Genomic DNA, 27,999 nt, shown 5'->3' on the forward strand with positions numbered 1-27,999 from the left:
TGTCATAACAGAATAGTTACCTTCGTCCTAGAAAATTTTTTTTTACAGACCAAAGCTATAAAGAATGGGCGAATTTACGGAGTCTTCACGGCACCTCGAATATATATAGGGAGATGCACATTGAGTACCTTTGGAGAAAGAAGATTACAACTTTACTGATTTTATCGAAGTGCGTCAAGCCACGAGATAAGGGTCATCTGAAAGAAGACAATTCCAGTATTTGGATCTATTTATTTATCAATCAGGTGCAACCGTAATCACAATGCTACCTGAAATCATAGCAGTCAAGAAGCTGTGTTCCAAGGTCCTGCTCTCGGAGCACCACAACTTGTTCATCATCAAAGCCTACTAGGCCTGTCATCTTAGTCAATTCGCTCGAGGTATCCTTTTGAGTAAGCCGCGGGCTGGCCCCAAACTCCAACAAGACATTAGGCGCATTTTTCGACCCTATCGGAGCTGACTGCGACTTCATCCTCTCGGGACTCAGCTGTATGCTCCGCTCGCGTAATCGTGGTGCCTTTGCTATCAGCGGTGACGGGACCATTCCTTCTAACTCCCAGACACGAATATCGTCTCCCCGAGAGCTCACCGACACTGCTTTACCGCGTCCACCAACCTGAACCCCGGAAATCGATGATGTATGCCCCCATAAACGACGAGGAGGGCTGATCGTCAATTTCTCTGCAGTTGACACAACCAGGTACGTAGTAAGAGTGTTGTCAGAGTGCGCAGTCAGTAGATAAGGATGGGAGTAAGACAATGCCGTGGGAGGCTGCGTGTAGGATGGGTACGGAAAGGAAGACTGCTGTCGCTGAAGCGCTGACACTGGATTTTCAGATCGCCTCATCGTGACTCCAAGACCTATTGGAGAACTCAATGCTTGGGAATCCAGAGGTGTAGCAAGGTGGGAACCCAGATTTTGGCCGTCTTCGTCCCAGCGAACCTCCTGTAAACCGATACACCAACCGCATCCGATTCTAGGAAAGCTGTATGCGATGGATGCAATAACACCAGACCCGACGATTCGTACGGACAACGTAAGTGGGGCTCGAATATTGCTCGCATGCAGCGAGTCGATAAGGCGGAGAGAGGAATCCGAAGCCAGCCGGTACAAAGAGAGCTTTTTATTCTGAAAAAGCACAAGTAGATAGCCTGGACATGAAGCAAGAGCAGTGATTTCGCCATCTTCATGTTTGGATTTTGACAGGCGACGTTTGAACCGTTTGGTATCGTAGTCTAACGTGTATATTTCGAATGAGCCATCTTCGAAGCCAACCGCGACGGTTTGATCTTTTGATGAAGACTCATTGGAGGAAATCGCCACAGCTGTGGGTGCTACGGATGGAAAACCGTCGAAGGATTGACTCGCTAGCATCACCTCGGTATCCTTCATCGACCACGCCCGAAGTCCATTCCTCGCGTCCACGGTAAACACAACTCCATTATGTAGATTCACTAGAACCGGTGGAATCGGTGGTTGTGCCACTTCCAGCTCTCTGACCCGGCAGCTCCCTTTTGACCAGTTATGTTGGAGGCGGTATTCCTTCATCCAATCGATTTCCCGGCCTTCCCTCCAGGAGCGTCCATGTTCCAGCCATTTTACCACCTTGGAGGAATAGCCAATAGGCTCGATTGCTGCATCTAGCTGTGTAAGCTGCCTAACTCGTCGAGCACGAGGTAGTATCCAGCGCGAGTAATACTTTCGCTTCCATATTTCTGAATCGCTGGCCAAGATATAGAACCGACGGGATACTCTAGGCAAAAGACCAAATTAATTTCCACCAACAATATCTGCTTCGTTTCAGGGCTAGCCAAACCTTTGACAAGTTATTAAAGAGCGGATAGGAAGGAAGCTCAAAACGTGGAGAGCGAGCTCATCGCTCAGCGCCGATAGTCGATCCGGAGCGAGTGTCGGGCGTGCTCGCTTCTGTGGCAGTTCGCGAGCTGACTCGTCGTGTGGGCGTTTTGGCATAATGTTACCTGTAGAACCCTTAACCTAGATCGGTACGGCCATTCATTATAGGTTCGGATTTCATTCGATTTAGCCAATGTTCAGGAGATCCATGGCCGTATACTCCCAGGGAGGCCAGGGCAATTTGGCCGTGTGGGTTGCGCTTCCTGATGATGTAATCACTAGTTCGTCGATAGTTAGTTAACTAAGCACTGGCTCCATTAGAATGTAGGGGGATATGGATACAGATCCGAATAACAACTTGGGCAGTTGAATGTGCTCTGAGTCAACTATATAATAAATAGCAAACCCCTCTAAAATTCAAGCATTCACTCTTGTTCATCCTCAGTTCACTCTGAATCATGGAAATCCGATAGCCAAAATGTCGGACACACAGGGCACGCCAGCGCTGAAAAAGACATCTTGCATCTTGCCATGGCCCGAATCACACAGCACCCCAAAGTCTCAAGGTGCATTGTTCCAATTGAATACAAGTACCCGAACCGAAGAGTTCTCCTCTGATCATACAGAGGTTGAAAGGCAGATTCGAGTGGTAGAGCAGGAGATGCGAGATCGGGTGCGATGGGCGTATGTATCAACCAATCAAAGGAGAGCTCTTCGGTTCGAGTACTTGTATTCAATTGGAACAATGCACCTTGAGACTTTGGGGTGCTGTGTGATTCAGGTAATGGCAAGGTGTGAGATGTCTTTTTCAGTGCTGGCGTGCCCTGTGTGTCCGACATTTTGGCTATCGGATTTCCATGATTCAGAGTGAACTGAGGATGAACAAGAGTGAATGCTTGAATTTTAGAGGGGTTTGCTATCTAGTGGTTAGATGGGGGGGTTTACTGTCTATTATATAGTTGACTCAGAGCGCATTCAACTGCCCAAGTTGCTATTCAGATCTGTATCCATATCCCCCTACATTCTAAAATTCAATGCCACTAAGTGATTGATTTCTTTGAAATAGGCTGATCACCCAGGAGGATGTGGATCATTGCTGATCTTACATCCCTTAGACCCAATTACAGGTCTAGGTGATTGAGATATTACAGTTGGTCTGTGGCACAGTTGGCACATTTTGCAGCTGCTCTAACATTTAACAAGTTTGCTATAATATGTCTGATTCCCCAATTGAACAGCAATTTTCTTTCTAATTCCTACATACTTTATCACAAAGAAATTCTGCAGCAACTCTCACTGTTCCTGCGCCAGGTGGCTTACTGGTAAATAAGCTGCAGGTGCACTCTAGAGTGCGGGGTTTGAATCCTCCAATTGGCACACCTTTTTACCCACCAGAGTTGCGGTGTAAACATCTGGTGAAGTTAAAATGATGCGGATGGGTTAGGCTCCATTGTGCTACTAAAAGCTACTCCACCTAGTGATCCAATAATAACTAATAATTTGGTAACTAAGTGGGGCGCTATGATTCTCTTTCATATCTTAATGAATGGTTTCCAAATCCTCCCCATTTCTGCTAACTATGGCTTGTGCTTATCATCACGTGCGATATAACGCGACTGCCCAGCCTCGACGCGATGCTTTGTTTTGCCTGAAGAATATCTGACAACATGACCCAAAGGCTAAAGTAAGGAATGTTTTGGGGAATTGAAATGCCGTTTTGTTAGTTAAAGGCATCATTCGCGTTCCCTTGTCCAATCCGTGGTCAGAAGTGCGAATGGATTAAATGGCCTCCTACTCGAATCTGTACGATTTGGTGGATGACTTCGCGTATGATTGCAAGCGGCACATTAAACTCCAAGAAGACAGACTTCAGGAGTTGGAGGCCAAAGTCGAAGAAGCAAATGCTGTCAAGATTGACCTGGAGGCACGAACTGAATCTCTTGAGCGAGAGAACGCGAAACTCCGGGAAGAAATTAAAAGTTTGCAAAATGCAAATAATACCAGCTTCAGCGACGATACCATTTCAAAGGCCCTGGAAGCGCTAGACCCGAAGAAACTCATTCCTGAAAATCCTACCGTCGAACAAGTGTCTTCAAGGTCTTACTTGTCCCTAGCCAGCTCTTATCGCGATTTGTACAGGGAATTCTCTACAATATCTCGTGTGTTTTGCGCGGTTAGGGAGAGGTTAGAAATAACCCAGAGGAAAGCCACAGCCTGGGTTCGCGGCTTCAAACAGGACTCTTTTCAGGTCAATGTGGATGGGGAGGAGGTTGTCTTTCAGCGAGCCGTCTCGAGCCGAAGTACTCGTCGGGAACCCAATGTGGGAAAAGCTGGAAGACCCGAACCAACCGCACCCAAGACTGCAACGCTGCCCCCAATTCTGAATACCAATTCGGACCCAATCATTACGAGCTCACCTCCTCCACATGACCTAGAACTCGCCCCAACACAATCTCAAGAGCCTGGATATGACCCGACTGAGCCACCTCAGCTTGTACATAGTTCTTCGGGCGTCCCAGAACTAGTATCTACGAGACCAGTGAGGAATAAACGTACAGACGAAATTGCGTCGAAACCGAGAACTTTAAGCATGGTGCAGACTGGAAGCTTCACCCGGCCCTTAACAATAAAAAGTGAACCTTCCTCTGACCAACCCCATGAAACCGAAACGAGCAACCCCCACAATCTTGATTCCGATGAGACACAAGATTTAGATGGAAGAGCGGACAATTTCCCAAGCAGTTCAGTTGAGGAGGACCAAGCTTCGTGTATTCAGACAGCAAATCACCAACGCTGGTCTGAAACGACGCCTCCAGTGTCTGGCTTGAAGCGACGGCATGCTCTAGAGGAGATGGATATCAATTCTCTGCCCCTTCCGCGGCAAGGAATAATGTCAAAAAGTAAGAGAAGGAAGTTTTCGTCCCGTGGGACAGCTGCGATCCCTTCTGTTGCGGAGGACGGAGAAGAAGAGATTGGGGACCATGAACACCATGGAGATGGAGATCGTTTTGTGCATTCTACGACTCGTTCCTCTGCTGCCCAGCGGGTGTTAGATCTCCTCGAGACACCTCCACCGAGACCTATTCTGCTCATAACACCCCGAACTATCATAAGGGCTTCACCCTCCCTCTCCCGGCCGGCTGCGAGGACTTCAACTCGACACCTCAATACCCACCGCAATAATGTATCTGAAAGCGAAACCCGCCCAGAGGAGGAGCCTCTTCGCTGTCGCCCACTACATCGACTAAGATTGGAAGACTTTAAATTGAATCCCGACAAGAACCATGGCTTGAATTACGCATATGACGAGGTAATCAGGAATAGAAGCGTTAAACGATGCCTTCCAGGATGTGTAACACAATCATGCTGCGGGCCAGCATTTCAGGCGCTGGCGCGAGGCGAAATCCCAAGGGATGTCACCTTTAACACATTGAGCCCGAAGCATCGTGATCTCCTGGAAGAATTCCATGTGGATAAGAAGGATAAACTCCGGAACATTTCAAGCGATAGATTATACGAACTGTTGGTTGAAGCAAAAGCCTGGGAGCTTTCCAATCGATTTGGGAGACACAGATATACACATGGACGAGCAGCATCGCCTCCTGGTTTTTGGCGTACCGATATGCCTACGTCACAAGAGGCGCTTGACGATCGAGAAAAGGCTGGAGAGATGGAACGAGAGCGAGTCCACGTGAGATATAAGGAGGCCTTGAGAAGGGACGGCGTTTGGAAATTTGCTGATGAATGACTTCTCTAGCAAGCACTGATTGTCCGTGGATGCATTTTGAAGCGAAAAATAAACTGGCCATTTTGGATAGACTGTAGTTATTCCATATATAAATCTGTAGATAAAGCCATCTTTTAAATATTGTACGGAGTATATCTCCCATACGTAGTAATGAACCGCTCTAACAGACAATCACAGGTCTGGGTACACTTGTGTTTATTCCCCAGGCTTCCAGTTTTCGGAGCTCCCAAAATCCTGCCCTATAAAGTTCCAGCAGCGATATATATCTCTGAATTGCTGCCGCTGCCCAGAACAATCGAAACAATACCACTATCCAGCATCTAGTAACACAGCCATATCTATATTATGTTACTGTCTAATTAATTCGGACTCGGAGTTAGAGATGTGTACTATGGAGATATGCGAGCAAAGCGAAGCATTCGTGGAACAAGACGGCGATCTTATCTTCGACCATACAAGGCTGATCTTGCGAGGAGATGGCGAGTATTTCTATGCCAGGGTCAACTGGCGTGTCTCTTCGCCCTCTGCAGTTGATATCAGTCAGCTAAAGATCAACAAAATTCTCACAAAAAACATCTGGCCGCCGATGGATTCTCATTATACTCCTGCTCCCGACCCTTTACCTCTGAATTCCTACATCAAGCAGTCAAGTCTTCTATATTACAGTGACACTCCTGCTTCCCTGGAGCCAGGCCGTCAGCTATTGGCCAAGATGGAAGTGTGCGAGGTGCTTTGAAGAAACCCACACCCCAACATTGCTCAGTATCTTGGTTGTGTTACCAAGAATGGTAGGATAATGGGGCTTTGTTTTGTCAAATATCAGATGAACTTGTCACAGAGGCTATAGGAGGCAACTCTCTTTGACAGGGTCCTTTGCCTACAAGGGATTGAGAGCGGCATTAAACATATGCATACTTTGGGGCTCATACATAATGATCTTAATACATCAAATGTCATAATGGATAAGAGGGACAATCCTGTAATTATAGACTTTGACTCATGCCAGAGAGAAGGGGCTCAATTAGGTCTCAAGGCAGGAACAGTTGGTTGGGCAATGGAGGATACTGTTTATGCAATCTGGCAGAATGACTTCTTTGGGCTCTCAAAGATACAAGAAATCCTGATGGGAGGGGAAGAGAAGGGGAGACATGGCCATGAATGTTGAATTAAGGCAACAAAAATATTAACAGTACTTTCTGTGACTTCATTATCTCTCAAAATGCATTGTCAAGCTTTGTTCTTAACTCATACCTGTCACAGCAATATTAGCCCACTACAATATCTTTATCTCTTCACTGCTGGGGTGGCACATAGCTGTTGGACTACTTGCAGGTTCTGTTGCCACAGTCTGAAAGCTTGTATGTGTAACATGTTCCACCAGTTCAGTATCTGGTGTGGAACTCACAGGTGTTTGTGGGTGGTATAATCTTGCTGCAAGCTATTCTTCTAAGACTCAGTCAGAATAGTGACCAGTCTACGGAGTCTTAATGCAACACCTTTTTGTGAAATAATTTAGGACTTCCTTTAATTGTTGGTTCTTCGAGAGGAGTTCCGATGAGCAAAGAGCTTGGAAGACCGAGAGTTATGACAATAAACTGGAGATGGGAAAGATAGGACCGGAGATGAGAGGCTCTGATCGAATATGTCTGTGGGAATAATCTGAAAGACTTGTCCAGAGCAAGAGAAGAGCAGTAGGGACAGCCATTCTTCATTAACCTCTCTGCGGGCACAAAAATGGTCGGCACCTCAGTACTGCAAGCACGCGATTTACAACCAAGGCAACTGGCCGTCGTGTACTCAGAGAAGAACCACTGAAACAGTCTCCGACTCCAATCTCTGCGGGGAAGACGCCTGCTTCCTTGAAGATCTTAAGCGTGTTGGCTGGACATGTCGGTAAGGCGAAAAGGAAAACAGGATGGATGGATGCGTTGGCCCGCCAGCTGGGGGAATGTCATGCTCCCATTGGGTTTGTACTGCGTGTCAATATTCATAAAAGGTGTCACCTTCTTGTCGTTACTCTCAAGAAGTCATGGTTCTCGCGGTTTTGCTGATGGAAATTCGCCATTCAAGAGTTCTTGCGATTTCAGCCCCCGACTCTCTGTAGCTCTCCGATCGCGAGTCATCTGACAGGAAGTTTAAAAGCTTGGGTCTCTCCCCTTCGGCTTCAACCGAGGTCGGGGGGCTGGAAATCACGTGGGGCTTGTCCATGGCGACGAAACGTCCTGAAGCAACTACTTCAAGTCAGTTGAAAAGGGAAGGGCTTGATTCATCTGACTTTGCTAATGGCTCTTAAACTCGATAACTAACTTGCGATGGCCGACGATTGACGTTGACCGTTATCGATATGTTGCCAAAGATGGAGTCATTGACGCGACCGCAGACCCGATTATCCGCGGCGTTATCACAACCGACAAAGCTCATGGGAAAGTACGAGGAGTTTGTGACGAAGAATTCCAGCTCTGTTAGCCAAGTCGAATCGGCGTTGCGATCTCTGACGTATATTATTCCTGGTTCGTGGCATCCGTTAATGATCTTGCCCGTAAGCGCAGAGTTGTGTGACTGACCAGTCTCATCTCTACAGGGCGATTTCGAGAATCTGAACTGGCTTCAGAATCAAGTGAGTTGTGCGCTTTTGGCCTGGCATGCAACAAGTTGCTAATCTATGTAGTCCATTCTGGAGTTCAGCTTCTGTCGTTATACCATGACTCCCTCGTCGCCCGTGTCATTTCTCGCCTACCTCTCACCGTACCCAGATCCCCTCCCACTCCTCACGCACGGTACACTAAATATTGGACATCCAGCTCAGCCCTATATCGCCGAGTTGCGCTTGTTCTACAAATGATTAAATACACGGAATTGCTATGGGAAATGATTGCGCGGCGTCGTGGCGAGAAAATCCGGTGGCGCGTGGTCGTCCTTATTGAAGGACTGAAGGCCTTCTGCCGATTGATTCTGCTTCGGTTAACAAATTCGCGACCACTGGTTAGTCCACCTCTGCCGGAGCGGGAAGTCGATCCACGGCCGGCAGAGGATGAGGACGAAGGGGGTGATTGGAACGGAATGGACACCCCGAAGAGTGAAGAATCATCCGAGACGAGCTGGACAATGCCGAGAACGGGGTTTCCATTGCCTAGTTTACCGGATGCGAGCGATGTTTCGAACTATCTTATCTCCAAGGTTCTTACAGCAGATGATGTCAAGCCACCAAAAACTTTGCTACATCGCGTTGCTGGGATGGGTCAGCTCGCGGAAGTTATGTATATACTCCGCCCGCTGATCTATGCCCTGGCCTTGCAGAGATGGAGCGGAAAGAAGAGCTGGACACCTTGCCTAATTGGATTTGGAATAGAATACGGATGTAGACAGATGGCAAAGAAAGATTTCCGCGCCAGGGTAGCTGGAGGCTTACGGGGCTTGACCGGCCTAGAAAGGGATGAGCTAAAGAAAAGAGGATGGAGTATGGGTTGGTGGATAATGAGAGGAGCTTTCTATGAGAGCATCACCAAGTAAGTCGCTTGAAATTTAACCGCATTCTACTTAGAAGATTCTAACCCGAACAATAGACCCTGGCTGCAAGGCATGACCCAGCGCATGAAGGGCAAGCCGCTGCTTGACTTGGTGGGCAGCGTTATCGATGATTATGAATATTTGTGGGACAACTACTACTTTTCGACTGCCACTCTTTGAAAATTGGCTATTTCATTTGTTCTTCGCTCTGCTTCTGGCTTGGCTTTATATGCATTTAGCACGGTTGGGGATGGGTTATCCTTTCAAGGTTCCTCTTTACTTCTTTTTCTAGGTGTCGATACCCTGCGGCAGTGGAGAGCTACTTGTGTGGTCTGGACTAGTTAAAGCTTCTATCGTGGGTATCATTTTGTTATGAGGTTCCAATTATCTACTGCGCAATAGATAATGGGTTTCAATTCTGTCGAGGTCAAAAAATCTCCTTTGGTCTCCTACCGTACCAATCTCGCAACTCGTCTTGCGCTTCCGCGTTTTCCGTTGAGGCAGTAATGAAGAATTGTGTCATCTTGGTGTCGTCGTCCTCAACCGCAGGCCAGTCTACCTTAAGACCAGCTTTCACTTCCAACAAGTCCTTTGCTGTTCCCCAGCTGAAGCGGCATTCATTTCCCCATCCAAACAAAGGATGCATCTCTTTCTTCAGCCACGTCACGCATTTGGAATCGGATGGATATCCACTCCCCCAACCATCGTTCATATGCTCCATCTCAACCATTCCTGCCCTCTGCTTTTGTAGCTCCTCATAGCAAATCTCCAGCGCAGCATCCCTAGTAACCTTTGCGCAGACACTCGCTGCGCTAACACACGGAAACAATGCGTCTGCTTTCTTCGCGACGGTAATCTTCAAGGATGGAAATATCCTTTCTAATTTCTTTTGATAGGTCTGGGGGTTACCAATCGTATCGATATATACCTCTTTAACGTCCACTCCACGCTCTTCAACAACCCCACGGATAATTTCCACAGTGGCGTCCATCGCCTGTGCATTGAGATTGTACACTGCAGCTCCAGGGCGTTGCATACCAGAAGAAATATCTCGCGCGGACAGCAGTTTTATGGCCCATCCACAAGACTCGTGTAGAGGGTGATCCGGGGTGCAAAGGAGACGCATGAGATTTGACCGTATCCCCGGCGTGAGAACTTTACTATCGTTGAATTGGTGTTCTTCAGCTAGAAGCGAATGATGTAGAGGCATAGGGAGGTAAAAGGCGCTATATACCATCGGGCCAAGAACAGGGCCTCGCCCAGCTTCATCGACACCGAGGACGCATGGCGTGGGTGGAATTGAATGGTCTGGATGAGACCAGGTGGAATTGCCCGCTGCACAGGGTGTTATGGCAGCTGGACATGAAGAGTAATGCGCGTATGACTGGCCGGAAAGGAGTGAGGAGCGGTGTATTGAGGGTGGGTGGTAGATACTGGAGGATGGAGCGTCATGAGAGACATTGTTCTGCTCGTCTTCGGAATCACCCATTGTATTTAGGATTGTATCAGTCGCTAGCAAAGATATTTCATCTCAAATTGTCCACTCCGACCTCAGTGATGATTGACGAATGTCCTCGGCTGCGCGTGACGTGCGTGCGGCGCGCCCGGCGATTGGGGTGTCGAATTGGGTTTAGTGCGGTCAGCTCGCGTCGCTGGAAAGGTGGCTGGAGAGTTTATTATTGTCGAAACGGGGAATCTATGAACGAACTCATCCACAAAAACGATCTCCAAGTGTCCAGTATCCCATTTGACAACTCAAATCGGGATAAAGCATTACAATTGTGCTTCCCGCTGGTTCTCCCAGGGCGTTGATACGCCTGGCGCCCCCCCCAAGTCTCTAGCTCCTCTATACACGTACTCGCATACCGAACGACACAATGGCAGCACGACGAGCTCCTACAAAGGCCCGTGAGATGGATTTTGGGAATGTAGGGGTCGCAGGAAGGTAATATAGCCTTCTACACTTCGTCATTCGGACTGGGCTACTGTCCTTTCAATTGAGGATAAGCTTCGCATGCTGATATTCTTGATTAGACGAACAGGCGTTACACTGGAAAAGGGGAAGCTTGACGAGCATGGAATGGAGGAGATCGATGGGATGTTTTCTTCGCCGGAGAAGTCGCCCATGCGAGCAAACCATAATGGCATTGCAAACGACACCGTATTAAACTCTGAAGATATGGAAACGGCAGGCAGTATGTTTACCTTGCTCGCTGCTGCAATATCCTGTTCTTATTTCGCCGTAAAAGTGCTTATACAACGCGATCCTAGGCAGCAGTATGCCCGAGCCTGCAGATATGCTCTCCGCCCGGCGACCTGGGCGTAATTCGTACGTCCTTCCCCCGCGTTCTCGATCGCCCATCAAAACCCATCTGAGCGGATCGCCCCGGAGGACACCAGGAATACGCTCCTCTCCAATCCCGCAAAGCGACCAGATATCCAGTCCATCTTCGCGGCCGGTCACCATGAGAGCTCTTGATCTATCGAGGGCACAAACCCACCTTGGTAAATCGCCGCTCAAGCAAATCAGGGCTACCTCTATACCGCCGGAGCTCGAATCGCCCGCAGCCAGGGAGAGTGAAGAGGACGTTAATATTGAAGTGGGTGGCGAAACTGCAGATTTCTCGGACGATGGAAATTACTTGGTTGAGGAAGCTGAGGAAGACTCTGGTTTTGTGGAGCCGTATGGTGATTATCATGAGAGTAGCCAAGGTGGCCCTACCGAAACTGTGGAAAATGAAGACACCAATAATATCGAAAATGGATCCGAACAAGATGATCCGGAAGAGGAGCCCTCTCCATCTGTGGTAGCAAAGGCAGCGCGCAGAGGAAGAAAACGGAAGAGTACGCCTGTTGAACCTGAAACTAGCGCGAAGAGCGTGGACAAAGTGCCCCCTCCTAAGCGCAAAAGGGGAAGACCACCAAAGGCCGTCCGGGAAGAAGCAAATGAGGCCAATGCAGAGGGTCAAAACCCGAGGTCAGCCAAACGAACAAAGACAACGGCAGCCACAGGAGCTTCAACTTTGAAAATGTCCGCAGACCAAGAAAGGGATCTAAACCAAGTCATCGAAAATATTACGAAGAGAAATGGGCCTCACAACAAGCAGCGAAGCCTGCATATTCTCAGGAGAGAAGCTCCATCAGACGACAATGTTCGTCGTACACGATCCGGTCGCGTATCAGTACGTCCTTTGGCATACTGGCGCAATGAAAAATGTGTGTACGGTACAGGCGAAGCCGAACTCGGCGAAAGGTTCCCTCTATCCACTATTAAGGAAATTGTCAGAATCGATGAGCCAGAACCAACATATACCAAGGCCAAGAGATCAAGTAAGAAGGCCAAAGCGAAGAAAAAGCGCGACGAGCTCTCTGATGAGGAAGACGAAGATGTCGAACCTTGGGAGACTGACGAGGGGGTTTTTTACGGACCGGTAAAGACGTGGGATCCTGAACTGCAGGCTGGAACACTGCAGGAGGAATTGATGGGTATGACAATTCCGGTTTCCACAAATATAGGAGTTATATGGACTAATAGTAAACAGACGTCGCCTATGCCCCTTCAGCTATTCAAACCCACGAAGTTAAAGGTTCCACATTCCGCTTTGCGAAAATCCTCAGTACACCATTCCTGGGCTCAGGGTTTGTGGAGATGCCCCCAGGCGCAGTCAAAAAGCAGAAAAACTCGAAAAGAATGCATATGGTGTTTTTTGTATATCGCGGCAGAGTACGAGTTGATGTATCAGGACTCGTGTTCAGCGCTGGGAAAGGGTGTGTTTTCCAGGTCCCAAGAGGTGAGTCTTCCCACAAATATTATGTTGCCTCAACCAAGCCATGTGCGTTTACTGAGCTTGGACATCAGGGAATAATTATAGTTTTGCAAATGAATATGACAAACCTGCGGCTATATTTTTCACACAGGGCTGCATACCACTTGATGCGGATGGAAATATCGACACGGGTGCACCAGCTCCGCCTCTCCCAGATCCGACCCAGCAGCCACAGGAAGAGGGTCAATCACCGGAGCAAGCAGAGGGCCAGCAACCGCAGGAAGAGCAGGAGCACATCCAGGCAGTTGCGAAGGAAAAGAAAGAGAAAAAGGGGAAGAAAAAGAGAGGGAGACCGAAACAGAACCCTTAGTGAGAGATAGGGGCGGTACACCCGGCGAAAGATATCAGACAACTTAATCCTGGAACTAGGGAGACGAAATCATCCTCAATCTGTATAGAGCAGCAGTTGTCTGATTTTTGGCTTGGTTTCCTACACAGGGACTAATAAATTTCTCATGAGGCATGTTCAAATTAATAAGTGGCATCTCCTATTCTTGTCTATAGTAATGCTACATGGTCCTCTATCCATGTGGAAAACCCATACCCTCATCTGATGCTGTACCCCTTACTTTATTCATACGCTCCTATTCCAGTTTGGATCAGTTTATGCATAGTTTCAAGATAGGATTCAGCAGAGAGAGATGAAAGTAAGGAGGTTAACTGGATAACCTGAAGGACAGCATTGCACATCCAACTTAACCCAAGCGTCGTATGCCTGGAGTACTTTGTGGATCCAAAATTCAACTGGTATCGGACCTCTCAAAGAAGGGCTTGAAATCATGTCTATAACCCTATCACAAGTCTTTACGCTCGGTTTTCCATCTTGTCATGTACGAAGGGAAGAGGGGCAGAGACAAAGCATCTCCAATTTTGACAGCGATCCAATCACACAGAAGATCTATGACACTAGAAGAAACCAAAGAGGAATCGAAATGAGATGTTAGATCTCCTCCATGTCTTCATCTAGATCCAAACCCAGTGGCGGAAAGTCCCCCACTTCGACTTTCTCAGGTTTTACAAAAACTCCACATTTCTCTGGACAAGTGAAATAGCTCTTACCCCCGACGCTACCGTTATTTTTACCCAGGGGCTCATCGAATTCGATACCAACCCACAGAGGCGCCGGGTCCCCGGGGTTTAGCGACACTTGTGCGCCTCCAGAGGGTATCGTTGGGACAGGACCAACGAAGCGGATAGTGCCCCTCCTGATATGTGGTGGACTAGAAGGAAGTACGATTGCACGTCTTGAGAGTTCAATGCCTTTTGACATATAAGAAGGAATCCTACGTGTATGATATTCTATCCGTAGAGGAGCTCACCTCGTTCTCTGATGTCACTTTCGTCTTTGTTCGCTTGGTTTCTTGCGACTTCTTCGGGAGTTAAAGCCTTAGGATCGAAGCGGCCAAGCTTTTGCGCCTTCTTCCAGGAAAGAACGGTATTTGGAAGTGACTCGTAGGTAGACGTTGGGAGGGTGTACTTTTCCACTGATGAGACATCCGTATAGTTTGGCCTGGCCGCTGGTGGCCGTAGATCATGGATCTAGATACTTGTCAGCATTTTCCATAGAAAGTATTCGAATCACTTGGGGTCACGTTGCGGGTAAACAGGGAATGAGAGAGAGTCACATAAAAACGGACCAAGCAAGGAAACCCCGGTATATAAAGCAGCAACTAACCTCAATCTCGCAACCTTTGGCGAGGCCCCAATCACCAACAAGCTGGGAGTTGTTATCTATCCACCTGGCTTCAAGTCCGGGAGCTTTTAAGCGCAATCTTTGACACCCAGGTGGAATTCCGCACATAGTTTCCAGTTTCGCTTTCAATAGCGAAACTGTCCATGTTGGAGTTATTCGACGCTCAGTCGCGAATGAAGCACAGTTGTCTCCAGAACAGGCATCAGCCGCAACAGTGACAATGACAGAAACATCTGCTGGCGTAGCCTGGAAAGCCATTGTGGCTCCTTAATCTTGAAGCACAGACGTTTGATGTTTCGTGTGCAAATATATGGGGATATTGTGTTCAATATGGGCTCCTGAATAATGAGCCAGCATAAACTTAATTAACAGGGCAGTGACGTGGAAATATGTGCAGGCACTTTTGTCTAAAACAGTGTCGGGAAACAATCGAATTCCGAGAATATCAAACGGTCTCCGACGGCCAGTTGAAGGAAGACGCGCGGCGGGGTTTTGAATCACAGAATTAAGCGCTGGTCTGTGCATCATCTTATCGATAAGCCACAACCTGCGCCTGCGGCGGCAGCACAGCCACTAGCCGCGTGCCACGCAGCATAGAGCACCCTGTACTTGGTACTTGGTACTGTGTACTCCGTACCCTGCAAGGATTTTAATTGATATTCAACGATTCGAGGCTGGCCCCAGCTTTCTGGCTCACCTACGATTTCATCAGAGCACTGCGCGCTGGCCATAAAGCGCGGGTAATACACTTACATAATCAAGTCACGCAACCACGTGAGTGCCCCACAGAATCAGGCGCCGCAGCCAAACCTTAATTCATCGAACAGCTTTAGACGGCGCAGCTCATGGCACAGTTCGTCGGAGCACAGAGGGTGAAAGGGCTTGTGGATCGCTTTGGGACAGCCATTGCCCCGTCGATCCCAGTATATTGATCCTGTCTACTTTTTAAAACCAAGGATTTCTGGAGAACTTTGGTGATCTCTCAAAGCCAAACATGGCAACTGACGGGAAGGAGGAGATGTACGAGGAGGAACATGTTCATCGGGTCTACCAAGAAATTGCACATCATTTTTCATCGACGAGGTACAAGGTAGGTTAAATTCATCTTTTTACTTGTTGAGCTCGATCCTCTAGGCTGACTCTTCACTCTCTAGGCTTGGCCAATTGTAGAGCGATTTCTGACCGAATTGGCCCCCGGCTCCGTTGGGCTTGATATTGGCTGCGGTAATGGTAAATACCTGCCGGTGAACCCAAATATCTTTATAATAGCTTCAGATAGGTAGGCGGACGGGAATTTTCAATTTCAGTTGTGTCTAAATTAACAATGTGCAAACAGATCCGAGGCTTTAATAAAAATTGCGAGCAAGCATCAGCCGCATTCCACTGTAATAGCTGATAATTTAAGTCTTCCCCACCCGAACGGACGCTTTGATTTTGCAATTTCAATTGCGGTGGTGCACCATCTATCGACCCGTGAGCGCAGAGTCAAGGCTGTTGAGGCCATTCTTGATACATTAAAACCCCCTCAGGACAGCTTTGAAGGTGGTAAGGCCCTCATATATGTTTGGGCTCTCGAGCAAAAGAACAGCCGGCGAGGTTGGGATGCAGGTGATGAACAGGACGTCATGGTTCCCTGGGTGAGAAGGGGAAAAGGATCTGACAAATCTGCTGAATCGACTCAGACGTTTCTCCGCTACTACCATCTTTACCGATCAAATGAGCTAGAAGACGACATATGCGCAGCTGGTGGCCGTGTTCTGAACCACGGCTACGAGAAGGATAACTGGTGGGCCATTGCCACGCCACTCCCTCGATGAGCAAAAGGATATGCTAGGATTCAATTTCTCCATTGAGCAAGGATTATATCGACCATGAACTGAAATGCAAAATTAATTTAAATCCGAACTCGGGAAAAGAGCAAGAAAGACAAAAACACCAAAATTAGGTTTACATAATATGCTGTTCCCAGACCTTGCGAATCTACCATACCGATTCCCGCGACCCCAACCCGCGCTATGCATACATGCTAAGTAAATAGACCCTTCCGCTTCCATCGTCTTATCGTCTGTGTGCTCGGGGCCTTGATCCCCTTCGAATCTGCGTCGGACCTGGCTCGGGGTGGAATAGTGAAGAAGCCATCGCTGGATGAGGCTCACCCACCATTTGTGAGGTGTATGCGGGGATTCCAGCAGTGAGCTCCGCCAACGATGGGAGTTGGCTTGTGCTTAAGCGGTCTCGTCTCGAGAGGGTGTTTCGACGCGCTCTCGGCGAAGACTGCCTTAGGGGGGCGGAAAATGAGAATGGTGTTACTCCTGCTCGCTGTGCCATCTCGGCTTCACCAAGTTGCCAGTGCATGGCCTCTGCTGCTCTCCAAGGTATAGCCATTTCTTCGGCTATCCTTGACCACATTTCCTCCTTGAATCTGCATTTGGATGTTAGCCATAATAATCGAAGACCCCGGCCTTGATTGCTGGTTTGGCACTTACCTTTCATAAAGTCTTGCTAGCCTGTTCTTTCTGTCTTCATCCCATTCGCACCGCCTTTCAAGATAATTTTGATAATGTAGCCGACAACTTATGGGGCTTCTTCCTGGAATTCTTTTACTGATATCGTCCCATTTCATTCCTCCTCCCCGAAGCTCAAGTATTAATGCGTTCTCTTCAGGCGACCACTTTGATTGCTTCTTGGCAGGACGACCTCGAGGTGATGCATCCTGTAATGGTCTCTTAGCGGAAGACCCGGGTCGCGACGCTAGCAGGGCTCCTGGAATTTCTGGCGAAGCCGTCGAAACCGATGGTCTTGGGAGAGTACCTAACTCTGAGTCGGATGGCCTGGGTGATGCGGTTGCTCCCCCAGCCGTCGTGGTTGTGCTCGTCGCCTCTTTTTCCTCATCATGAGACCCCAAAAGCAGTGAGATATCCAATGTGTCTGCGGTAAAGCGTGGAATGATGCGCAGGACCATAAGGCAATGCGTCGTCAGCCGGCGTTCCGTGGGCTGCTCTCACCACTTTCCAGGGATGACTATGGTCTCGACGCTCTTTAGATGAAGCGGTTGCGCGTGGTCCCTCGGAGAGCCTTGGGCACAGGTAAAGTATTTGACTTTATTGCAGCCTAAACCCTCCTCTCACCGATTATTCGCAGAATCCTAAAGCTGAGTCGGCTTTCCAGAAGCGGTTTGACGGGATCTTCGATTTGCCGGAGAAGACGACTCTCGTCCGGTTTGTCACCGTGTGCTGTTTGCGTTGTGGGACAATCAAGTGCCACTTTCAATGATTGCGGAGAGGAACGAGAGATCTGGAAAAATAATCGAAGCAAAATCAGATTTGACCGTCTCACGAGCGTTGTAGCACCGTCGATCAGGGCCTTCAAAGTGGGTTGACAAGACTTAGACCGTCAACCAAACCCGGCAACGCAGCGACAGGAAGGGAAAATTAGATGGTACAAATAGTCGGTCAAAGTGTCTGCACCCTGTTGTTGCAGCTGTTATTTGCCTCCTTTTCTCTGACAACCAATCGATGGCCTTGAAATTCCTGATCGAATAAGATCGACTATTTGAGCGGACGGCACCTTTCCCTCGACCAAACAAATCTTGATACACGCCGTATCCTGCTTCCAGTTGTGACTTGGAGGCTGTGTCACCTGAAATAACAAGCAAGGGAATCAAAGAAGATCAAAGGTTAGAAACCCAGCAAAGGAAATTGAGATTTCGACCCCCTACGGAGAAATTCAGCAGCAGGTATGCCACGAGGTATGACACGCACATACAATATTGTATTTTAATAAGGAGTGAATGGGTGAAGAGTGGGGTTGGAGAAACTGGAACAATCAAGCGGAGCTTCGCGTTTCCTTTCTTCGAATTCAAGCAAAAACCCTCATAAATAAACTGATGTATACAGCAAGCTATTATCAGGCTTTGATAAGTCAAGGCCGACAAGCAATAGCCGGCGAAAAAGAAAATGGACGGGAAAAGTGCGGACCACTCGAAGTGCCTGTTTCGCGATTAGGACGTTACCGAGATTTCAAAAACTGACCACAAAACCGTTATATTTTCGTCTGCGAGGTTTATTTTATTTGTGGCTCCAGTGTCTTCTTGCTTTTTTTTTGGATTCTTATGTTTTGGGCTTTACTTCTTGCTCCCGTCCCTTTTTGTGCCAGGCCGAGAGTGCGTAACTACGCGCAATAATTCGTTTTCTCGGCACTGTTGCAAATACGTCGAAAGGGCTTCTATCAGGATTGAAGAAAAGTGTATCTTGAAACACGCATCCCTTGGACTTTGTGCCTGAGCTCGGCAAGGACGTAATCAAAACTGGGGCGAGATCAGACGGGGCGTCAATGCAGTACGCAGGCAGGAGCAGATACCGACAGAGGGACGAACACATATGATCCCCCGTTTTATGCTTACAGGCTGGTGCAGAAATGGTACTTAAATAGGCGCATTTTCGAGGCGTTGGAACGAGCCCTATGGGTGGCCAACAAGTAGAACAGACTACGAACTGGAGGCAGGCATAAATCCACCACTCACACAAAACGCTGCGCAAGTTACTATAAAAAGCAAAGCATGTGGATAGGCGGATGGGGCCTCCGAAGGAGGCGCTTTTACTTTCCTCTGGGAGGCTCAATATACGGTCTTCCAAGGATTTCGAGGCGGGCAGGCATAATAGCATTTTGCTCTCTCCGATCCAAGCATTTGCAAAGAGCAAGGAGCAGCGAAACATTCCATCTGCGAAAGCGGTCATCCCCTTCATGCACATCTACATAATAATAATAAAAAATGATAATAATTAAAAAAAAGAAAAGAAAAGAAAAAAGAGGGTTTCCAGGCTCGCATGAACATGGCCCCATCCTGCGATACTCGATCAGTTTGGTCACGTCAGACCGACATTCCCCAAATTTCTTCGCTGATGCCACCTAAAGTTACGAGTCACGAGCGTCGAAACCCACAGCATAAGCTTAACTAGAGTAGGTTAGTTTTAGGAGTTCCGATGGACGGGAAGCCAATGCTTTCGGGTGAGCTTGTGCGTTGCTGACAGTTATCGAACACCAGACGCCTCAGTCGTCTCAGTCAGGGATCGTATCGGCATCGTTGGGTATCGAAACAGGTTGAGATCGCATGCGCCAATATAGACAGCCACAGGTGATCGGACATGATCTTTATGAAAATGGCTGTGCATAGTCGACCTTCAGCAAGGATAACTATAAGTTGAAGTCAACTCTACTAGAAATCTCACCTTGGACGAAAGAGTTATGGGAAGCGCTAACGCGAATCTGTCAATCTGAACCTGGTAATCAACGAGGGAACCGATCGACTACGCTGTTCGAAGCTAGGATTGATGCAGTTAGTTATACCGTTTTGGGGCTTTACCTTACACTACCTATGACCTTCTCTGAATGTTGTCGAACTCCACAGAGAAACTAGTTAACTATGGCTGGAGATCCTTTCTCCGGGTGCGTTCCCTAATCCACTTACGAACAAGTAAAAAATGAAGAATTGGCATCTCCTGCGGTGTGGAAAACCCGGGACATGTGTCAGGAATGAAACTTGGAGGCGTTTCCTCTCTTCATGCGAGCATTGATTGAAAGGAAAAAGCCACACCGACACTTACAAGAATTTTCGACAACGAACTCGTTAAATAACGTAACCTCATACTTTGTACCTGTCTAACTGGGTCATTGCATGGTTAGTACCCAAGCTTCTCTGATCAGGGAACACTTGGACCCAATCCCAGCATAAACCTAGGAACATAATAAATCCCCAGACACATCTCTGATTCTCCAGACTCAACACCATTCAACCCCCTTATGCAAAATACATCCTGGCGGCATCAATGACTTGGAAAGCCTATGTATTTACCTTTTTCTCTCTGCATTATAACAAGTCCCCCGGAAATGAGCAAATGACAAATTCTTTTTCTGAATCATTTTGCGATCCGTCACACTTCTTTTTTTTTTTTTTTTGTTTTGGGGGGGGGGGGGGGGAGAGAATTGGGGAAATCTCATTCCAAGGAACAATTCATGCATTGTCAGGCTTCTTTTTCCTTGGGATTTTTTGACGCTAGATATGCACGTTGACGACATGATTTGAGGGACATTCAGATTTGCGGTGAGGAGAAAGGAAACTCCAGGTAAGGTTATGAAGCATGTCTGGATGCAGAGCACGAGAAGAAGTGCTTGACTCTGACAAGTGATTATTTTCCTTGTCAATGAAGGGGGACAAAGAACTGCCGTGAATGATACTGGAAAGAAAGAAACAGTTTCATAGTGCGTCGACCAAGTCAGAATTGGCGATCAACTCATTATTCGGGAAATTCTTTTTTGTGAGGCTGTTGACATGCGTTTACCATTCTCTGATATGATCGAATCTCGAGATTGAGGATCCAACGGACGGCAACTCGGGTCGGGGGCCGGGTCGCCCTGGGCCGGTTTGCCTTCCTGGATCAACTCTAATAGTGGAGAATATCCTATCAATCATATTCAACGTCCAGGTGCGCGGAGCACAGCCGGAGCAAATCATCGATTCTTGGGGCTCCCATTTTTGATTTTAGTGCACAGACTATGGTTTATGTGACGAAACAAAAGAATCGTGTGCTCTTGGATATGCAATTCGCCGAGGAGCGGCCTTGTAATAAAATTAAAAAGAGGGTCGCGCAATATCATTTCATGGCAGGAGAGATGCCTGCTGCCTTACATCCTCTGTACAGGTTGATTTGCTGTGTCTTGTGTCCTGCGGTTAATGAGTTGCACAAAAGTAGTGTAAGGGAACAAGCTGTTGACCGATGTGCAGAGTTTCAGAACAAACCAGTCATTAAGGTAAGAATTATTAAAAGCTTACCTAAAAAAGGGGAAAAATCAAACTTGAGGGACCTCACAGGGGATGGACAGTGGCAGCTCTCTTGCGAATTGCGCATGGCCTTAAGCCCAGGAATCACCCTAAAGGTGGGACATAATAGTTAATACTCTGAATTTTGAGCTCCAAGCGCACCATAAGTAGGTCGGTAGGTTACGCAAAAGGAACATGACATAATAATTACTGCAGGCTGGATTGTGATGGTTTTATGCAGCAGGGGTAGAAAGGGTCAGTATATCGGCGCCGATGATTGGCCTGTTCCGTTGGGTCGCGAGCGGTGTTTGATTGAAGCAAACATGAGGCCCCAGTTACCTCTTGACGTTTTGAAAAGAAATGACAGCTTATGCGCTCTCCGTCGGACGGGAAACCCGACTAACTACGTACTCCGTAGATTGTTATCTTCTCGGCGTCTGCAGGCTGCCCGGAATGTCCGGTGTAATCAAACCTCAGTGCGGAACCAACCCCGTTAAGCACCGCGACACAACTAAGATTCTGTGTAAGCTGGTACAGCCCGTGGCGGCAGAGATGAAATGCGAACGTGCATGCATGAACCATATTATCGGGACTCCAGTTACCAGTCCCTAAACTCCAGCTTGTCCACAGCATCTTTTTGCCTTCGACTTGTCCATGTGACATTTGCCAGAGCTGAGATGAACCACATTGCCGATTCATCTACTCCGGAAAAGGCTCGTAAAGACATCCAGTCCCAACTGCGGACGCAGCTGGACTTTTAGTGGACGACGCTGCTGCGAAGGTATCTCCCCAACGTAGATGTGAATGTACCGGTCAAGTACCTTCGGCATTTAGGAAGTACTCCAATGGTACCGTATTTCTCAGGTGACTTTCCCTGTCAATGCCGGTATCCTGCACAAGCCCGCGCCATACACGGTTTTATGTCAGAAACAAGCTTTAAGAAGCAGCAAAAGGAGACATGTCATCATCTGATCACGGTCCGTCTACTCCGTATTGCGATGCTGACTTAAATGTATGCAAGTTAAAGCAGTGAAGCAAGCCACCGCTGTCTGAGTGTCGTCCCGCACCTGTATAGGGAATCAATTAGATTTATTGAGAAGTCAGGCGGGGTATCAAGCAAGATCAAAGTAATGCATGAATACACAATATTATTCTCCTGTTGTGTGCTGCTATTTCTGGGGTAACTGTTTTGAAATTAGCGCAAAGTCATTTCCCCAGGGATATCTATGCGTGGATCCTAGATGCAAGAGATACTTTGTCCAAAAATAAATACCTCCAGTGTGATCTGCCACCCGTCATGCCCTCCAAGAACTGCTCCTCATACTGGAGTTCGCCTCGGCACGGGGTGAGGATCCTTGGCTCGACACATTAGTTACCTAAGCTTTTCATGGGGTAACTAGTTAGTTAACTAACTATCGAATTATCAGTTTACACATTGTGAACGTGGCACGGACGATTCTATTCGATCGGACCTTGTTCGCTTTCCGGCTTGGAATCGAAAAGGAGGCGCTCCGTACGGAGAACGCGAAAAACGTACATCCATGTACCGAAAGCCCGGAGCATTTTCTTCGCTGGGCAGAACTCTCACCGCACCAGCCACGTCATTCAACCAAAATCACCTCATTGGAAATCCCGGGTAGGGACACTTGCGCAGCTCGACGAGAAATGTCGCGACTGCATGGCTTCTTTCACCGGAAACAGTTAATTCCCACAATGACTCCCGTATGCATGTGCTTTAGGCTCCGGTAGCTTTCGGGATTTAGCGACAGATGAATATCAGGAGGGAGAAAATACATTGCGCCTATTTTCCCGAACCTGTCCTGTGCAAGACCATATCATCTCCGTTAGTTCCGAGTCCATCTAAATGAGTCAGAATTCAAATTTGTTTCACATTTGAGTCGCCGAGCGAAGTAAACTGAACTCCTCTTGGGCCACTGCCTCCTTTAAACTTTGGGAGGCTCTTGGGGCAATAATTCACAAAAAGGAATGCGAACTCGCCCAATTAAAGTGAGGAGTCAAAGCACGCAAAAAGCAAAGCGAAAATTCCTTAGCAGGAGTTCGTGTGATTCCGGTGATATCCCCTCAGCCAACGGCAGTCACACCGAAGGCTTTGAGCAGGATGACTCGCATTAGCCTCAGTTCAACCACCCCAGGGCTGAAACCGGGCAAAACCCCCACGATTGGGTTTCTGATGCCTCACAAGCACCACACCATCAGTTGTCTAGTCTGGTACGGGAGAGGTGCCGTGTTTGGGCACCAACACGGAGGTGTTCATGGGCAAGCTCACATATCAGAGGGCAACGGGCTCGTCGTTGGGTCAAAGCCTGGGGTGATTCGCTTCCCATCGATGAAACGAAGGATTTCGATCGCTTCAGACCGGAGATCACGATGGTCGGCTGATTCAGCAAATGGCCACGTGATTCAGGGGGAAGCCTCAGACGAAGCCTCTTCATGGCGTCACTTTCGCCCTTTCGCATCCCAAGAGTGCAAAGCTTTGATTTACGAGTGTCATGAGCCGGGAGGCATTTTATTATTACGTGTTGCTGACGGAGCAGGACAGGTTAGAAGAGGAGGGATTATTTGACCCCGGTTGAGCATTAATCTGTGGCTCCTTAATAAAGCTGTATTTCGGCGCCTATCTTTGCAGCATTTAACCGCGTGAGCCAGAGTTGATGTTATTATCCGCGCGCATTTGGGATCGTCCTTATTTATGCCTGATGACATCTGGTTATACTGGGCGTCGAATCATGTTAATGAAATCAGGAGAGCGTTGAGCGCTCTCAGATCAAAGCTGCAGCATCAAGTACTTACCATCAACCGTAGCTCCTGGGAATTATTTCAGTCCTGCCTCCAGTCTTCGAGTCAGACTCGGAAACTTTAGATTTCAGAAATACACCGCGGTGTCATACTCAAGAGAAGCACTGCTTAATCAAACTTTTGCCGCAGAAATGACAGATGTGCGCGGTGTGCCAAATAGCATATCCCAAACTCTTATTGTCCCCGTCAAATCTGCTTGCGCGTCGTGAGATCTAATCAAGAAAATCTTTTTGTAGATTTTTGGGTGGGAGCCGTTGATCAACCACAACGTCAAAGCTTTGCTGAATCTCGCCTCTCTGGCTTCGCCCCCCGGGCCCCGCGCCCCCGGCGCGGGGGGGGGCCGCCTAAATGATGCGGCGGCATAGCCGCTCGTTGTCTTGCCTACGCCGTGATGGAATACACAGGATTGCCACTTCTCCTCAGGCAGAAGAACAAGGTGTTGAAGGGCTAATACTCCCTATATCGGTATTTTACTTAAATGGGCGTTCGAAGCGCGAGGACTTGGGCCTCGCGTCTCACATTCATCAAGCGCGCGTCACAGCCAACGTTCCGCTGCTGGCGGTGTGTATAACATGTATGGAGTATCCGTACGGAACCTACAATGGCACTGTGCATTCGTAGTGTATCATCAAGCATTGTTGATACCTCTCATATAGATAGTCGTCTTTCGACTTCAGGGAAGATTAGGTGCATGGAGCCGAACAAGGTTCAGCAGTTCACTGGTTAACTCTCATAAGTTGCGACGGCCAATCGGCATCATCCACCCGAGGACAACGCCTCTTCTGGCTTGACTTGTCTTGGATTTATCCTCTAATAATCGTAAAGAGAAATATTTTAGCTCGCGAAGGGCCGGCTGGCCTAATGGTAAGGCGTCTCTTTCCGGCTATCCACTCCGGAACCTGGAGAAGATTGCAGGTTCGAATCCTGCGTCGGTCGAATATCTTTTTGTATAGGGATTTTATCTGGTAGCTTTCCTTTTTTTTTCTTTTCTTCCGGGCAACCGTGCTATCGCTGACCGCTTGATCCTAGAGTTCTTCAGCTAGACCTGTTGGGAGTACTATCTCGTTCCAGCGGTGAGAGGAATGACGATGCTTAGAGTTCGCTACGTACCCATAGTCGTTTCATCTACCAATTTCTTCGCGAAAATACGGTGTGTAGACATTCCTTCTCTGTCTACGGAATACTTGTCAAGGAATACGATGCATGGATTGTTTGGCCCCTCCCTATTCCATACTCCCTCGAAAAATGGTAGCATCTATTGTAGAGGCCATGTGACCATGGTTATGAGATAACAGTCTTCTGGTGGACATGTCCAACGTTTATAATAATAACATAGATAGTACATCAAAGGAAGACTTTGCTCCGTCTTGAAAGAGGGTTAGACCCCTAAGAATGACTCGACTTGCCCAGTTGTTTCGCACCTCTATTGCTACCTCAGCTTCGAGATATGGTATTCTCGCAAGTGGCCTAAGGGACGAAGCAAAATTCAGTGACACCCATAAGAGCAATACAGGCAACCTCGATCTCCGGTTATCCGTTTTCACGGGCCTCACCCTTGCGACCTTAAACCATCTCGACGAAGGATCTTAACAAAGGCCAGGAGACCCACCAATTGCATCTCTGTTAGGTTGAAGCCAGACAGGCCTGAGGCCATTTCCTTCCGCTGACCTTCAAGCTGGGAGTGAAACTGCAATCTTCCCTAGACATCGCACAGGAAATTTGAGCAACCTTTCACAGCATGATGCCGCAGCAAACGTAATTCATTTTGGCAGGTATTATGAGCCCGGTTGCATGCTTCCCCGTGTGTGCACCATTCATGGACGGTGATCATCGGGGAATACGCCGAGTCCAAGAACAACTATCAGCCCGCCAAGCATCAGTCAAACCAAGGGTCCCATATGCGCTGATGGGATATTAGGAGCGACTGCTGTCTCCATTTCTGTGAGCCCAGTCGATATTGTGTATGTCTCCGCTCGTCAAATTTCACATCGACCATCGCAAGTCTTATGCAGTGTAATCCAATACCCGCTCATTACCCTGCCTCGTATTCGAGTGAATGGGCAAAAGGGGGGGAATTCATCTTTCGCATTCCCGAAATCAGAAAGGCGCATGGAAGACTGGGCAGTGAGATGACAACAAAGCTCTCCCCAAAATGGGGTCAAGCAAAATTGTACGACTCTCTGAGAGGACCTCCTTGAAAGCATCCTCGCCGATCCCAAGGCAAATTCACATGTTTCGAGACTGGCATCCAGATGGAAATCCAAGTACAGAGTCAATGCTGACTTGGCCTGACACGACATGCTGGATAGTGTGCGGAGTAAAAACGCCCCTTTTCTATCATATCATCATCCAGGCCGGGTTAATCCATGAATGGGCACTTTCAACCGAACAGCAGCTGGAATACAAATTCCTCGTCGACAGCAGAAGGAACGCCCCAGAAGTACTCCGTACACGGTTGCTCTCAAAGTACTTCAAGAAGTTTGAGTACTTCACGGTACTTGTTAGTTTTGTATATCCATACGTAGTCCGTCAACGTCACGGATTCGATAGAATATGTCGGTTCGACGCTGTCGTCCTCTTTCAAACTTTCCTGAAACATGCCGCAAAGCAACAGATCCGGACAGTCCGGTTCGACTGGCTTGATTGGCAAGCTGGATGCCAGTAATGATGCCATCATGCCGCTCCAGTAGTCTCCCTATGACAAATTCACGACGCCCAATGTGGTTGCCACAGAACAGCCCACCTCACACAGCCTTGCAGATCCAGATTGATTCCACCGTATCAATCGAATGGTCCAGCTTACACGTTAGCCCGAACCTGCAGCCTACGCCTCATCTCGGAATTTCAAGAGGCTGGCTGGACACCGGGGGTATGATGTCGCAAAAAGGGAACAATATGCTGCCCAACATTGCCAGGCTGACAAGTTATCCGTATTAGCCAGGAAATAACCCGTGCCTGCTTCATTTTCCATCTTGCGATGTCGCACTTCCCGCAGCGCATTCGAACGGCTACCTACCTGACATTGCATGAGGATCAACCATTGCAAATTCCCGAACACTCACTGCATGCCATTAATTTGCTGCGTAATCGCAGTTATTGGTCACCTAAACCCATGCTTGGAAATTCTGACTTCGCCCCAGGTAGACCGAAGCCCCCGTCTGAAACCAATGTACTCCCGTGTCAGAGTCTTTGTTAAGGTTTGAAGCGCAGCTGCACGAACATGGTGTGTGACAGCTGAAGATAACTGGTTCAGTCTGTTATGCAGGATGAAGTTGAATCACTGGGAATTTCATGAGCAGAGATACTCCATATTCGACTGCAACTTCTGGTGATCCTTGCCAAGTTACCAGAGTGAGGCTTCGATAGAGAATCTTTTCGTTCCGTTTGTTGGCAACAAAACCGGAAGAACAAGGAAGTGTTACGCCGCCGAGAAGTGCAGAACGCAGCAAATCCGAGGCTCCACCGTCAATTTCTGGATACCATCACGGCAGATGCCGGGAGTGGCTTTTCGGCCCTTTTGACCACGAACGAATACGTTTTATGTCCTGAAATGAATAAAAGTCGAGCACATAAACAGCTCGAAAAAAAAGGCGGTCAGATCCATTGAGCCAAAGAGGATGGGAACGGGATAGAAGCACTATCGTTCGTTTCGGCATAAGAAGTCTGGATTGTACTGTCGAAGTGACCATGCAATGCACCATGATGTGGCCCTTGGTCAGGCATTCTCATGAGGCG

At 48.1% G+C, this 27,999-nt stretch overlaps 12 protein-coding genes and 1 non-coding gene across 13 annotated transcripts; 9 read left to right on the top strand and 4 right to left on the bottom strand.

The window, feature by feature from the left end:
- Nucleotides 1-265: 265 nt before the first annotated feature.
- Nucleotides 266-2,133, bottom strand: D8B26_000824 (uncharacterized protein; the record flags this gene model as incomplete). Its single annotated transcript, XM_003071177.2, has 2 exons — nucleotides 1,818-2,133; nucleotides 266-1,754 (listed from the first exon to the last, which is right to left on the bottom strand). The coding sequence occupies exons 1-2, from the start codon at nucleotides 1,970-1,972 to the stop codon at nucleotides 266-268; spliced, it is 1,644 nt and encodes a 547-aa protein (XP_003071223.2). The 5' UTR covers nucleotides 1,973-2,133.
- Nucleotides 2,134-2,301: 168 nt separating this feature from the next.
- D8B26_000825 (uncharacterized protein) lies at nucleotides 2,302-2,694 on the bottom strand (the record flags this gene model as incomplete). The annotated part of the gene is made up of 1 exon (XM_066123353.1): nucleotides 2,302-2,694. The coding sequence occupies one exon, from the start codon at nucleotides 2,692-2,694 to the stop codon at nucleotides 2,302-2,304; it is 393 nt and encodes a 130-aa protein (XP_065979427.1).
- A 944-nt stretch (nucleotides 2,695-3,638) lies between these two features.
- D8B26_000826 (uncharacterized protein) lies at nucleotides 3,639-5,664 on the top strand (the record flags this gene model as incomplete). The annotated part of the gene is made up of 1 exon (XM_003071178.2): nucleotides 3,639-5,664. One exon carries the CDS (start codon nucleotides 3,639-3,641, stop codon nucleotides 5,601-5,603), a length of 1,965 nt encoding a protein of 654 aa, XP_003071224.2. The 3' UTR covers nucleotides 5,604-5,664.
- A 330-nt stretch (nucleotides 5,665-5,994) lies between these two features.
- D8B26_000827 (uncharacterized protein) lies at nucleotides 5,995-6,339 on the top strand (the record flags this gene model as incomplete). The annotated part of the gene is made up of 1 exon (XM_066123354.1): nucleotides 5,995-6,339. One exon carries the CDS (start codon nucleotides 5,995-5,997, stop codon nucleotides 6,337-6,339), a length of 345 nt encoding a protein of 114 aa, XP_065979428.1.
- Nucleotides 6,340-7,780: 1,441 nt separating this feature from the next.
- On the top strand, nucleotides 7,781-10,275 carry PEX16 (Peroxisomal membrane protein pex16). The gene is made up of 4 exons (XM_003071179.2): nucleotides 7,781-8,113; nucleotides 8,185-8,220; nucleotides 8,272-9,109; nucleotides 9,167-10,275. Exons 1-4 carry the CDS (start codon nucleotides 7,948-7,950, stop codon nucleotides 9,288-9,290), a joined length of 1,164 nt encoding a protein of 387 aa, XP_003071225.1. The 5' UTR covers nucleotides 7,781-7,947; the 3' UTR covers nucleotides 9,291-10,275.
- Nucleotides 9,321-10,599, bottom strand: D8B26_000829 (uncharacterized protein; the record flags this gene model as incomplete). The annotated part of the gene is made up of 1 exon (XM_003071180.2): nucleotides 9,321-10,599. The coding sequence occupies one exon, from the start codon at nucleotides 10,597-10,599 to the stop codon at nucleotides 9,538-9,540; it is 1,062 nt and encodes a 353-aa protein (XP_003071226.1). The 3' UTR covers nucleotides 9,321-9,537.
- A 782-nt stretch (nucleotides 10,600-11,381) lies between these two features.
- On the top strand, nucleotides 11,382-13,504 carry D8B26_000830 (uncharacterized protein). The gene is made up of 3 exons (XM_003071181.2): nucleotides 11,382-12,596; nucleotides 12,653-12,901; nucleotides 12,970-13,504. Exons 1-3 carry the CDS (start codon nucleotides 11,390-11,392, stop codon nucleotides 13,245-13,247), a joined length of 1,734 nt encoding a protein of 577 aa, XP_003071227.2. The 5' UTR covers nucleotides 11,382-11,389; the 3' UTR covers nucleotides 13,248-13,504.
- Nucleotides 13,505-13,650: 146 nt separating this feature from the next.
- Nucleotides 13,651-15,091, bottom strand: D8B26_000831 (uncharacterized protein). Its single transcript, XM_003071182.2, has 3 exons — nucleotides 14,613-15,091; nucleotides 14,257-14,476; nucleotides 13,651-14,197 (listed from the first exon to the last, which is right to left on the bottom strand). The coding sequence occupies exons 1-3, from the start codon at nucleotides 14,886-14,888 to the stop codon at nucleotides 13,878-13,880; spliced, it is 816 nt and encodes a 271-aa protein (XP_003071228.1). The 5' UTR covers nucleotides 14,889-15,091; the 3' UTR covers nucleotides 13,651-13,877.
- A 384-nt stretch (nucleotides 15,092-15,475) lies between these two features.
- TRM9 (tRNA methyltransferase, has a role in tRNA modification) lies at nucleotides 15,476-17,058 on the top strand (the record flags this gene model as incomplete). The annotated part of the gene is made up of 4 exons (XM_003071183.2): nucleotides 15,476-15,553; nucleotides 15,619-15,720; nucleotides 15,785-15,909; nucleotides 15,967-17,058. 4 exons carry the CDS (start codon nucleotides 15,476-15,478, stop codon nucleotides 16,445-16,447), a joined length of 786 nt encoding a protein of 261 aa, XP_003071229.2. The 3' UTR covers nucleotides 16,448-17,058.
- A 148-nt stretch (nucleotides 17,059-17,206) lies between these two features.
- Nucleotides 17,207-17,527, top strand: D8B26_000833 (uncharacterized protein; the record flags this gene model as incomplete). Its single annotated transcript, XM_066123355.1, has 1 exon — nucleotides 17,207-17,527. The coding sequence occupies one exon, from the start codon at nucleotides 17,207-17,209 to the stop codon at nucleotides 17,525-17,527; it is 321 nt and encodes a 106-aa protein (XP_065979429.1).
- Nucleotides 17,528-25,111: 7,584 nt separating this feature from the next.
- Nucleotides 25,112-25,200, top strand: D8B26_000834. The gene has a single exon. It is a non-coding gene; the product is annotated as a tRNA-Arg (tRNA).
- A 456-nt stretch (nucleotides 25,201-25,656) lies between these two features.
- Nucleotides 25,657-25,854, top strand: D8B26_000835 (uncharacterized protein; the record flags this gene model as incomplete). Its single annotated transcript, XM_066123356.1, has 1 exon — nucleotides 25,657-25,854. One exon carries the CDS (start codon nucleotides 25,657-25,659, stop codon nucleotides 25,852-25,854), a length of 198 nt encoding a protein of 65 aa, XP_065979430.1.
- A 562-nt stretch (nucleotides 25,855-26,416) lies between these two features.
- Nucleotides 26,417-26,929, top strand: D8B26_000836 (uncharacterized protein; the record flags this gene model as incomplete). The annotated part of the gene is made up of 1 exon (XM_066123357.1): nucleotides 26,417-26,929. One exon carries the CDS (start codon nucleotides 26,417-26,419, stop codon nucleotides 26,927-26,929), a length of 513 nt encoding a protein of 170 aa, XP_065979431.1.
- Nucleotides 26,930-27,999: the final 1,070 nt, after the last annotated feature.

This window comes from Coccidioides posadasii, chromosome 1 (assembly GCF_018416015.2).
Source record: "Coccidioides posadasii str. Silveira chromosome 1, complete sequence".
Lineage (NCBI taxonomy): Eukaryota > Fungi > Ascomycota > Eurotiomycetes > Onygenales > Onygenaceae > Coccidioides > Coccidioides posadasii.

Excerpts from the sequence above, each read along its gene's own strand:
- PEX16 (XM_003071179.2), top strand. The coding sequence starts at position 7,948 with ATGTTGCCAAAGATGGAGTCATTGACGCGACCGCAGACCCGATTATCC. Across the intron at positions 8,221-8,271 it reads TGAACTGGCTTCAGAATCAA|TCCATTCTGGAGTTCAGCTT; the intron begins GTGAGTTGTGCG and ends TAATCTATGTAG. Across the intron at positions 9,110-9,166 it reads TTCTATGAGAGCATCACCAA|ACCCTGGCTGCAAGGCATGA; the intron begins GTAAGTCGCTTG and ends CCCGAACAATAG.
- D8B26_000830 (XM_003071181.2), top strand. The coding sequence starts at position 11,390 with ATGCCCGAGCCTGCAGATATGCTCTCCGCCCGGCGACCTGGGCGTAAT. Across the intron at positions 12,597-12,652 it reads ACTGCAGGAGGAATTGATGG|ACGTCGCCTATGCCCCTTCA; the intron begins GTATGACAATTC and ends AATAGTAAACAG. Across the intron at positions 12,902-12,969 it reads TGTTTTCCAGGTCCCAAGAG|GGAATAATTATAGTTTTGCA; the intron begins GTGAGTCTTCCC and ends CTTGGACATCAG.
- D8B26_000831 (XM_003071182.2), bottom strand. The coding sequence starts at position 14,888 with ATGGCTTTCCAGGCTACGCCAGCAGATGTTTCTGTCATTGTCACTGTT. Across the intron at positions 14,477-14,612 it reads CCAAAGGTTGCGAGATTGAG|ATCCATGATCTACGGCCACC; the intron begins GTTAGTTGCTGC and ends ACAAGTATCTAG. Across the intron at positions 14,198-14,256 it reads AAGTGACATCAGAGAACGAG|GCATTGAACTCTCAAGACGT; the intron begins GTGAGCTCCTCT and ends ATATGTCAAAAG.